This window comes from Limulus polyphemus, unplaced genomic scaffold (genome assembly GCF_000517525.1).
Source record: "Limulus polyphemus unplaced genomic scaffold, Limulus_polyphemus-2.1.2 Scaffold195, whole genome shotgun sequence".
Taxonomy (NCBI): domain Eukaryota; kingdom Metazoa; phylum Arthropoda; class Merostomata; order Xiphosura; family Limulidae; genus Limulus; species Limulus polyphemus.
Genome location: NW_013665805.1, coordinates 103,794 through 116,066, shown reverse-complemented (window position 1 = coordinate 116,066; position 12,273 = coordinate 103,794). Strand labels below are relative to the sequence as shown.

At 30.4% G+C, this 12,273-nt stretch overlaps 1 protein-coding gene across 3 annotated transcripts in view; it reads right to left on the bottom strand.

Moving 5' to 3' along the window:
- LOC106478269 (tetratricopeptide repeat protein 39A-like) overlaps positions 1-12,273 on the bottom strand; it is an 82,004-nt gene that overhangs the window by 15,069 nt on the left and 54,662 nt on the right. For 2 of the 3 annotated variants that reach the window (XM_022381844.1, XM_022381843.1), the window contains exons 7-12: positions 8,188-8,287; positions 6,131-6,196; positions 5,267-5,275; positions 4,281-4,392; positions 2,496-2,563; positions 1,163-1,222 (exon numbers count right to left, since the gene is read on the bottom strand). In XM_022381844.1, the coding sequence (XP_022237552.1) occupies positions 1,163-1,222; positions 2,496-2,563; positions 4,281-4,392; positions 5,267-5,275; positions 6,131-6,196; positions 8,188-8,287 (415 nt within the window). The remainder of the gene's footprint in view (positions 1-1,162; positions 1,223-2,495; positions 2,564-4,280; positions 4,393-5,266; positions 5,276-6,130; positions 6,197-8,187; positions 8,288-12,273) is intronic. The other variant, XM_013938802.2, reaches the window with a different exon arrangement.

Sequence of the window (12,273 nt, the reverse complement as noted above, 5' to 3'; positions counted from 1 at the left end):
TTACACTAAAAATAAGTATATTAAATGCTTTTCAAATATGTCGCAAATAATGGTCAAACAAGTATCTCCAATAAACTATCACTTTTAATAAAAACAAATATATCTTATGTATCACAGTCTAACTGCATGCTCTTGTCAATTTCATTTATCTGCAGAGCAGAGGCTGTTTATTTCCTAGCCAAACCATGAGATTACACATTAGCATTTGTTTTACATAGTCATACATGAATCTGGTATACATACGTCACTGCTACAAGAATCTCACTTGGGTTTTGTAATATAAAAAATGACTTAATATTTAATACACTAGGAAGCAGAACTAGAGTTTTTAAAACAACTAAAAAATAAAGCTAAACTAAACAATAGAAGAAAATTTACATAAACAACAAACAAAACCATAACTAAACATAAAATAGAAATCACTATCCAGGGCCGGATCTCGAAAGGCACGATCTGGCCCTGTCACTATCTCACAACAGGTTGTAAGCTAAAAAAGGAAAAAGACACACAATTTTCTCTGACCTTTTCAGGTTCATGGCCACCCTGATCAAGGACATGTTATCTCCACCTCTCATTTTTTATAGCATGTGTAGTTTAAAAGTTAAACTATCTATTTTCTTAAATAATCGTATGTCAAATAACATATTTTTAAGTGACATTTAAATCTTCATCAATGTATTGTAAAATGTTTTTAAATATTAATTTCACCAACAGTACGCAAAATTACCAATAAAATGTAAAGTATCTAATGCTTCTCACCAAAGAGTTTTCTGCTCATACAGTAAGCATGTATTAGAGATACAGATAATATGTATCAATATTATTGTAAAAGTATATACATACATATATTACTTATAAGTAAGGCATCCATGAAAATCATGCATTTTAATTTCATATGCTCAAAAATTTTCATATTAGTTGTTTAAAGTGCATGAGGAGTTAGATTTTGATACTTCTACACTGAAAAATGTCAAGAATGCAGAACGTATACAAGAATTTGAGAGAAAAAAAAGAAGGTACTGCATATTACACAGTATAATCAAACATGTGAATTTATGTAAGAAGCTGACTGCTAGATAATCAGTGTATAAAGATCATGTGAAGAAAAGCAATTCTTTGTGTTTTGTAAATCATTAGTAATGTGAAGGTTTATATTACTTACTTCATCCACTTTGCCTTGAAGTTGTTTTAATCTTGCATCACAAAACAGGTAAAGTGCTCCCTGAAATTAATCCAAATCTTATTAGATGATGTAAAAACTTACAGCAGTATTGTAGCAATGTTAGTTATTAATCTGACATTGAAAAACAAGTGCAGTGTTCCCTGAATTTAATACAGACTTTATTAGATAATTGTAAACAAATAACTTATAGTGGTATTGCAGCGCCCTCTAGTGGCTCAGCAGTGGGTTTTGATACAGGGGTTGGCAGAGGAAACATAGCCTATTGTGTAGCTTTGTACTTAACAATAACCAAACCAAGTATCATAGTACTGATTATGTTATTCTGGCACTGAAGAACAAGTACAATGTTCCTTGAAATTAATTCAAACTCTATTAGACAATAGTAATAAACACTTACAACACTATTATAATATTTTCTGATCAGCATACCTTACACATGTGGTTAATTAATATTTCTAACAGTTAATCTAACTATCAACAATAAAACGTGTAGCACACAGCATGAACTTCATATTAAAAAACATATACACTCAAATATCCTTAAGATTGGAAGATAACCCGGAAGTAAAAATTTATTGTTAGAAAAAAAACCACCTAAATTATAAGATATGCTTAAGCTTATATTTATGTGTGTGTGCATCTCCCTGTATATAAACATTTTTCCAAAACTAATGAACCATAAACCTACCAAAGATGAAGATTTTATAAGTTTTCTTTATGGATGTTATAACAATAACAACAAATTCTATATACTGGATGAGTAGTAGTTTTTGTGTCACTATCTTTCTTGGTTTTTTGTCAACTTGGAAACTTTTTTGTTACATAGATGGAAGTCTAATGAAATACTTAAACAATTTAGTGCCAACTGTTAACACCCCAATTATTTTCAGCATCGGACACTTATCAGTTACTTCAAAAACAGGCATGAATCTAAATGGAATCATCTTGAACATTTCCCATAAGACTCACTTTAACAATACCTTCTTCAACCTTGTGTCCACTCTCTTTGAAAAAATTAATTTTATATTGTTATTGTGAAACAATTTTCTAGATGATGAGATTTATCCAATCTTTCAATGTAAAATTCGTTCTCCTGTGTAATTGTATATGCTTTTCTAAAGTTACACACATACTTTATCAGTTTTATTCAACTTTCAGTAGTTAACTTCAAACATTAAAGAAATGTAAGTGAGATTTTGTGGCTACTTTATATCTATAGGTACCTTTTATGGGTGAATGTAAACTGTTTTATATATATATTCATGTACAAGCATACCTAATGGATAAGAAATAAGCTAAATGATACAGGTACCTTTGGATATTTCTTAAGCATCTTCTTGATATGCTTTTCACACAATCCTAAATCACCATCACATAAACCTAAATTATTAAACAAACAAATAAAAATTGTATGTTAACTCAGAATATGCAAAACGTTTTTGTTGCATGAAAGTTAAAACAGCTTTGGTAAAGTCTATAAGAAAATTCAATTATGAAAATAAACATATAATCAGTTGTATACGTATTCTTTTAACAAATATTTAGCTCATCCCCCACTATGCTACTCAGATTAATAATGCAATTTCAGTTTAGTTTCATAAAAACAAAAAAATGCAGGCAAGTCCAAAGATGCTAAGGTTTGGCTATTATTTAGCTTCATACACTAAGATTAATTGCACTTTATAATAATGGTGTTCCACATCCTATGTTATCCTTGGACCTATTTCCTCCATCATCAATCATACTCAATCTGACAGTCACGATTACTCAGGCTATTGCCTGAAAAACTTTAAGCAGATCATCTGCTGTACGTGAATGTCAGCTTCTAAGGTTTTTGTTTAAATAGGCTAAAAACACACAAGTTCAATAGAGCAGCACTGGAAGACTAATAGGCATGTGGTTGAATGGGTTTATTATGATTCTAGTTCTTTTAGTTCAACTTTCTCACAAAAGCTGAAAATGTTTTAGGTGTTGGAAGTTTGCGAGGCTGTCAATTTCAAATTCTTCCATTATCTTGATAATGGTCTCAAAAGATATATCCAGCTTTGGCCTTTCGACTTGGAGGGTTTTCTTCCATAACGAAAGCCCATGCCTTGCAGGTGAGAGTTTTGCTCCAGATTGGCTTGGGATGTAGTTTTGAAGCCTTTTACTGTCCCAAATACTTTGGTGTGCAAGTTTTTTTACTTCCAAAAAGCACATTTAATGCTTCCCTGTTTGAAATATTGTGTCATTTGGTTATATACCACTTATCAATTTTGCTACATGAAACTCTTTCCATAGAAAAGGATATGACATAAACCTCCAGCCATAAGTCTACATGTGATTATATTCCATTGGCCTAGGGTCAGGATTTCACCATGGTAAAAAAAATGTTGCCAATGATGCAACAGCTCACATCTGCAGCAACATGCCACAACAATAGAATATACAAACTATTTAGATACAACGAGATTAGTCAGCTGTATTGGCAGTAGTGAAAAAAATACTGTTGTTATAAAAGCTGTAAGTAAGAAGTCTTAATTTATACAAATTACTAAAAATTTTAATATCACACCTGAATATATAACTCTTACAAAATTTACATGAAATAATCAATTTACAAACAGTATATATAAGTTATAAGAAATGATTATTAATGTGGCTTGATTATATTTTACAATGTTCTTATGTACTGGCTATCTCTGCAACAGCCACAAACTTGTTCTGAAATTCTAAAAATACTGGAGTTAAATAAAATTTCCTTACTTACTTTATATATTACTATAAAATATACAGTTCTATGAAATTCTTAAGAAAGGAGTAATTGCTATGGATCATAGCTAATACAATTTTAAAAATGAAGGTTCAATACAGACTTAAGTGTTTGCTAGTGCAACTAAATATGACATTTGTTTAAGAACCACTTCAACCCATACATCATAAGAAAGAAATGATGATCTGTTTACAATTTACCAGGTGTTTTAAAAATCACTTGCACTGTTCAAGAAAGCAATAGAAACTTTAGAAAAATATAGTAATATACATGCATGTTTACATAACACACGTACACAGAAATAAAATAAAAACTTTAAGATATACACACAAAATCAAGACTCACCTAAAGCATACACAACGTATGTATGAAATCCAGATAGGATGATAACACACAGTGGAGAACGTAAGCCATCTCTTAAGTTACATCCTTCTTCTAATTGTTTCTGGCCAAACATCTGTAAAATGTTTATAATGTTGATGTCATTGAGTACTACATTTACTCTACACTTTTAAGTGTTTACAAAAAGAAATAAAAGGATTTATTCATGAAAATTCTAATGCACTATGAGGGACTCAGCAGATGTACATAAACTCTCTTTCTATTTTACTGGGCTTGTTGCCAATGGTATACACTTGCCTGGAAGTGCAAGTATATGCTAAGACCAGCTTTAAGGCACTGTGTTGAAAGTAAAAAAGATAACAAAGTAAAAATGATTGACAAAACACTCTACAATTATGTTACACTGTAAACAAAAATAACTTTTTAATGCTATACTGACTTCTTAGAATAATTACACTTTACGATTACAATTATAAGTATAATATTCATAATATCTACATATATCAGTGAAGCAGAACAAAACTTGTAAGTTATTTTAAATTATTAAACAAATTACTTAGAGTACAACTGTTTTTGTGACATTTATGTTACTCTTCATGTTACAACTAAGAAGGAAACAACTGTAAATTTCAATTATAAAATTTTCAAATTCACTTTTGTCCCCTTCTTAGTGTAACTTGAAGAAAAAGTGACATAAATGTCAGGAAACCTGTTGTATTCCAAATAAAGATTAAAGAATACACAGATTTTGTTTTGCTCCACTTATATTTCCCACTTTGTTGAAGTGACATCACATCATTCTCTTCCTATATATATATATATATATATATATATATACACACACACACACACACACAGATATATATATATATATATACATGTATATATGATGTACATATGTGTAGTTTTATGTAACAAATATAGCTTAAAATAAGAAAAACTTTTAAGGATTGATGTTTCATGCATATACAAGACATTACAGTACTTACCTCCTGAGACTACAAGAGAAACAGGACAGACCCAAGGAGGTAGGAGAGAGCAAGAGATAGAACAGTTTAATTAGTTTGATGCTGTTAGAAGGAAAAGAAATTAGTAAACATTAGAAGCACTTATAGCCTTCCCTTTTTTTCTCTCTTCTAAAAAAATTTAATATAATGCTAAACTATATAATCATAAAAGTATTCCTTTTATATTGGAGTATATAGTTAAATAATGTATTAAATAATACAAAGTGGTGAGCTCTGTTGTAATCAACAAAATTAGTCCTAACTATATGAAAAGATTAGTGTATTTGCACAATTATACAAAATTTTAGTTCATGCAACGAATCAACCAGAAAGTTCATTTATATATATATGAACAATGTATATCATATTTTTATAATTTTATCATTTACATGTACTTGAAAGGCTCTCCAGATTAGCTAAATGTGATATAATCAACTCATTCATGCCTAAAATAGAAAAAACTACACAGAAACTAGAATCTATATTTTAAAAACATATATATTGGTTTTCTGTTATTTTATGAAATTTACAGTATAGCTAATTAAAATTTTTCGACATTTAAAACGTAGGTTAATGCCACATGGCAAATTAAATTTTGGACTTCTACAAGTACACTAAATCATTACTTTGAAAATAGGTTTTATTATTTAGTCCCTACACAGATATCTAGAACATACAGCCTTAGATAAACTCTAAATATTGGAATAAGTGATCTACACGAATTAGCAAAATGTTTCATTCACATGGTAAGAGCAATATTATATCATTCATTTTTAAGACTAGAATTTACTGGAAAAATTAGTGCCAAAGATGTAGTCTTTATTACGTATTATCATTTCTACATACCTTATTACCAGAGAACCCAATAAACTCCAGCAATTTCAGCACCCGTGTTGGGAGTTGTGATATCATCTGATCAGAAAATAAATATATACATACACTATGATTTTGGACAATCACATTACATCTGTGTCATTTTTTAAAACCTATTCCAACTTAAGACAGTTGTTACAAGTTAGTATTAGGACTAATTGTAAATCCTTCACAATACAATAAGAATAATACATATTACAAAATAAAAAAACACTATATTTTATATCCTTAGAAAATTATTAAAATACTACCTTACTACAGACTATGACAAAATTCTTGCATTAATTTTAACAAAGAATTATACAATATTGATTAAAAGATTCAACAAAATAAATTTACACAATTTAATTACTAAAACTAATGCTTTAGCTGCAAAAATTTAAAGGTTTGTGCAATACTGCACTACCATTTGGTGACAAACAAATAATCAAAAACTGTTAAAATAGTAATGATAAGTGAAGGTTTAAGTGGATGACTATAATTCATTTGAGACATTTTTGGCAGGCTTTATTCACCCTTTTTTGGAGCTTATTTTATTACATTTTTAATCTGCTGGTGAAGGTTTTCATCAGGTTAATGCCGGTAAAGTGGTGCAGATGAGAAAAATATCTACTAGTTCACACACTGAAGTGGTTGTATGCATGTATTGTGACATAATTCACAATAATCAAAATGATGCTGAAAATATACACATGTCCAGTTGTCTACATGTTGATCTCTACTAGCTTTCTTCAACATTCAAGAAAAATTACTACTCCACCAAACATAAATATGATTGCCTAAAACAACAACAACAAATAAAATAATCTTCACCACCTGATCACAAAAAAAAGTCCTCCATAGTCCTGTCTTAGATTCTAACAACAGTCTTAAGCTCAGCATTCTGTGAAAATTATATTTTTGTTTATTTATAACAGGTTCAAATCTAATACAATTAACCAATAATCTAAGAATACCCAGGGATCCTATAAAGATGGTAAATACAGCAAACAAAATATCCTGAGAGTGTAGAAACATTAACTTTTGTTGCCACACTGATATTCTATTTTCACAACTAACACTACTGTAATAGCCTAAGAACCACGAAAATTAAAGAAATCTTTTATAAACAAATTGACCACCCAACACTCAAGATCAAGACAGAAGAAATTACAAACTTCGGATATCTATTCAATTTGCCTATGCCACCAACAGCTTCTACAACATCCGATTCATGTGCAAGACAATCTTTCAATCTTTTTTTTTTACACTGTTTTTCGGTTTTGTACTTTCCAGGAGTATACAATCACACTACCATTTGGTGCCTGACATTGCAAGTCTCTTTCATAAATTCATTTTCTATATTTAAACATTTCTATAATTACCTGTATTTACTAACTAAAGACTCATACCTTGTAAATAAAATTGTCATCTTCAATTAAAGTGTAACTGGACAAATAAAATTAAGGAAACCTTTCGGATAAAAGTAAAAATAAGGTAAAACTTTGAAGAATTAATTATAAATAGTCAGAAAATTCAACAACTGTTTTATTGTTAAGGATGATTTCAAGAATAACTTTGTGCTAGTATGATGGATTCTATTGGAGATTTTGTTAGATAAGTTGTGATTACGAACTGTATACTATTAGATATTTTCTTGTTTTTCTTTAGAAATAAACAATATCACAAATATTTTAAGACTTAAGGGAGGGCAAGGGGGCCATCCCTCTGAATTTCATTGCCTCTCCCAAAATTAATATTGTTCATTAACCTAATTTATGATATATTTTAGATTTGGCCCCACTATATGTCTCATTGCCCTCATTCCACCCCACACACACATACAAAAGGTGGAGCCACAACTGATTCAATGAAATAATTGAAATTTCTAAACTTTAGGACTTTTTCTGTTTAATTTTAGCAAATATTTTTCATGTTAAAAGTATTAAAGAAAAAGGTAAATTTCATGATTATTCACAGGCTCCACATCATACAAGTACTAAAAACAATAAACCCTAGATTAACAGATCAGATTTATTTAACTACATTACCAAGTTAAATGCTCCAACACCCATGCAGACTCCACTCTCAAAATGTCTCTTTCTTCCTTCATCTTCAAAGTTGCGTGTTTTCAAGATATGTAAGCATTCTCTAGGGTGATAAACAAAAATAGTTGTTGTCTTTGGGAGATTACATATTAGAACATTGGTCTGTCTTCTTCACGTATGATCAGCACTAAGCAATACAAGATTTATATATCATTACAAAAACAAAAGACACAGGGATTAAATGTGATAGAAATGGTGTCAGCAGGTGATAGGATACAGGTAGTGGTCAAGTCTGGTAAAGTGTATGAAAAATGAATAGACCTTGCCAAATACAGCTGATGTTGCTGGGGCCATTATAATGGTTTAGTGAGAAATAATTTCCTTTGAAGATTTCTATAGTTTCTAAACACTCTCCTTCTCTTTTAGTTTTGGGTTGGTTTAGAAGAAAAATTTCATCCCAAAGTATTTTGTGACCTTTTCATATTGATGATATGTTAAGGCAGATAAGTGGAAATCACCTCTAAGGATGTGACCTTGGTGTTCTTTGCATCTTTTTTCTAATGAACGTGACATTTGTCCTAAGTATTTCTTTCCACATTCACATGGGATACTGTATTTGCCCTGTTTTTGTTGTTTTAATAGAAATTATTTTGGGTTAGGTAGTAAGGTGTGAATTTTATGTGAAAATTTGAATACAATTTTTACATCAATGCACAAATTGTTAAAAATACTAGCAATTCATGGCACAAAAGGGAATGAAACAAATTTGCTATGTTTTGTGTTGTTCATAGGTGAAAGGTTACAGTTAACATAATATTTTTCACTGTTTTGAAATTTGATACAAACCCTATCTATGATGTTGGGGCTGAAACCTTTAGATAGTGCTATATTGTTTAAGTAGTTCAATTCAATTAGTAAGTCTTCTTGGTGAGTGGAATATTGTAGACCACAATTTACATAGATGAAGTAAGAGGACATTTTCTAAGACAGGTGGTGGTTAGATCTTATGTATGGTGGCAGAATGAGGTTTCCTGTACATACTGTTGGTAACATTGTTATTTTCTCTTTTTACATTAACATTTAAAAAGGGAAGAAAACTGTTGGATTCTATTTCATGTGTGAAAATTATGACACTGGGTTTAATGTGTATAAAAATTCAATGAAATTGAGTATCATATCTCTCTCCTATGTCACCATGTACTGAAAGTATCATCTCCGTATCTTAACCAAATTTCAGGTTTCTTGGTGTGCATGAATTTGTTTCCAGACATGTAGATGTCACTAAGTAGAGGGAAAAGGATGATCCCATTGCAAATCCATTATTTTGTTTGTGAAATTGGCCTTCATGTGCAATTAGTGTTGTTTAAGTAGTATTCTGCGAGGTTGATAAGGTGTTCTGTTACAGGATTGTCTAATTTTTGTTTTATAAGGCTTGTTCTACAGATAAAGGCGAATACAAATTTCATGTCAAAAGATACTAATATATGGTTTAGTTTTTGATTGTATTGACAAAGTCTAGAGTTTTTGAGAGAATAGGTGTTGGTTTCAAGTAGAAGGTTTAATCTATTAACTTAGAATTTAACATTATTAGTAATAACTGTCTTAAGTAATTTAAATAAAGAAATCCATTTATCTATATTTATATTTAAGCTGTTCAGGCATGAGCTTACATTAGGTGTCAATAATATGGATCTTTGTATGTTCTTATTTCCTTCAACAGTTAGGGCTCAAGATAGAAAAATAAACTTTAACATAATTACTTCTGTGTTTCCTTCTTCAATTTTGTCTAAATAAGATGTAGGACATTATAATAGTTTTAAAAACTATCTTTTTCATGGTATGTTTAATGTATCTAATCTATTTAACAAGTTATATTCAAGTAACAATAATAAAACAACATTTGAGGATAGATGATAACAATTAATTTTAGATTAATGGGCTTAAAACTTTCCAAGTTACATCATAAGTTCATCACTCTCATAGTTATCACATGATGAACAGTATATTTGAAAATAAACTAACCACTTTTACTTGTACTTGCATTTTTTTTTAAGTTTAAAGTATGATTTTAGATAACAATTTTAAATTTGTTTCTGTCATAATGAAAATGATAGTTCAGTAGAAATCCCTAATAACTTTAGTGTACACAGCAAAGAAAAAAATGTACACAGCACGGAAGTCTCTATTGTATGTATAAAATGTTAGTTTGTTATATATTTCCATGCCTTTGCAAGGCACATAGGGCCAGTGATTTTGAACTCTGGTTCCAAGTGGAACAAGCATATGAGAATAGTGATTCATTGCCCCTTGGATTGGATGCCAGTCCATTGCAGTTTAACCTCCAGTTAACAGCTGATACTCAACATACAGCTGGGTAGACTGGAATCAATGGGGTAAAGTGTCTTGCTCAAGAATACAACAGCATGACACAGGCCAACCTCAAACTCATAACCATCCAACTACAAGTCCAAAACATAAAACCACTGAGCCATGCTGCCCCCACTATTCTATGTATGGTCCACTAAAATTTTAGAATGTACCAATGAAAGGGTTTCACACACTGTTTACTACAATTACAAATATAACATCAGAAAATGCTTTGACTGCTCAATGTTTTTTGTGATTTATGCCTTTAAAATATTTTATGCACATGCATTAAATAGTTTTTATAAAGCAATAAAAATTGAGCTTAGTTTTTTAAACATACCCAATAATACTACCATTTGAGGGAAGGTAATTTTATAATGTTCACCTATCTCAATTTACTTCAAAGGTAATATATTTTGGGTGTTAACTGTGCGATACGTATTGTCAAACCAGGTTGACAATTTGTGGACAATGTGGCATTCTTCAAAGTCACAGATGTAAGCTTACTGAAGTGTTTAAAGAATTTAAAAAATACTTTGATAAACCCTCTCATTCTTCAACATTTGATGTTTGTATATATATATAAAATAACCGTCAACTTCAAAAAGATGTATGAAACTGCAAAAGAATATTCAAAGACATTTTCCATGAAGCCTCTAATGGTCAACATTCTAATTAGCCTTTTTAAGTTAATTCCCAAGCAAGTAGAGTACTTACAACACATGCAATGGTGTAGCTAGGGTTCTCAGCACCCGGGTGCAAAGATACTTTTGGCGCCCCCACCTATGAAATGTTTTGATTATTTGTTTTGTGACTCATTACCCACTTAATGACAATAACATAAAGAATTAATTACCGCCTTACACAGGCCTAAAATAAAGTCACAATATAACATCTCACAATATCACAACTGTAAACCTGGAACTAATGAAGTATAGCCTACTAGGTGTACTTACATAATTTGTAAACCATTTGATATTTATGTCATCCATTATTGTTCAAAGTCACATAGCTAGAGTAATATTTCAAGCATGCAGAATAAATTTCTGTTATATCCATAGTTTTGAAACTTATGTTTTATATGAGAAGCCAGTCACTTGTGGTGTACATGGATTATAAAACAGATTGATAAAATACTACTTAGGTTTACAAATAATAGAATTTATTAGTTTACAAAACTGTACATATACTTAACTAGATCTTGTACAGGTAGCATTCTGGTATTCATGGTTACACTATATGAACCTTTCGTGCTTTTGCTGCTGCAAATGCATCAATTAAATTATCAAAATTTAAGGTCTTTTCCAATACTTAATACTGGCAAGTTACTAAGTCATTCTTGAGTCACTGAGGTTCTCAGGTATGTAAAAATTAATTTCAGCTTGCTGAAGGACCTTTCACAACTAGTAATAGAAACCCCAGCTATTAACAAAATCTCCAATGCAGTTCTTAAATTTGAGAAAACATCGTAACCATATGAAACAATTAATGTTAGCAAATCAGTTGCAACTATTGGTTCAGGAAAATCGTTCTGTGTTCTTTTACTTAAAACATTCTACAGTTTTTAATTTCTCTGTACAATTCTAGTCCATCAATATCACCTGGATAGCACTTTGCTAAGTCAGAACATTTTTCTTGCAATTTTCCCTTTTCGAAATCTCCAGAAACAATATTTTGCACATCTAGTAGAAATCCAAACCTTGAATCTAAATCTAGTAGCGA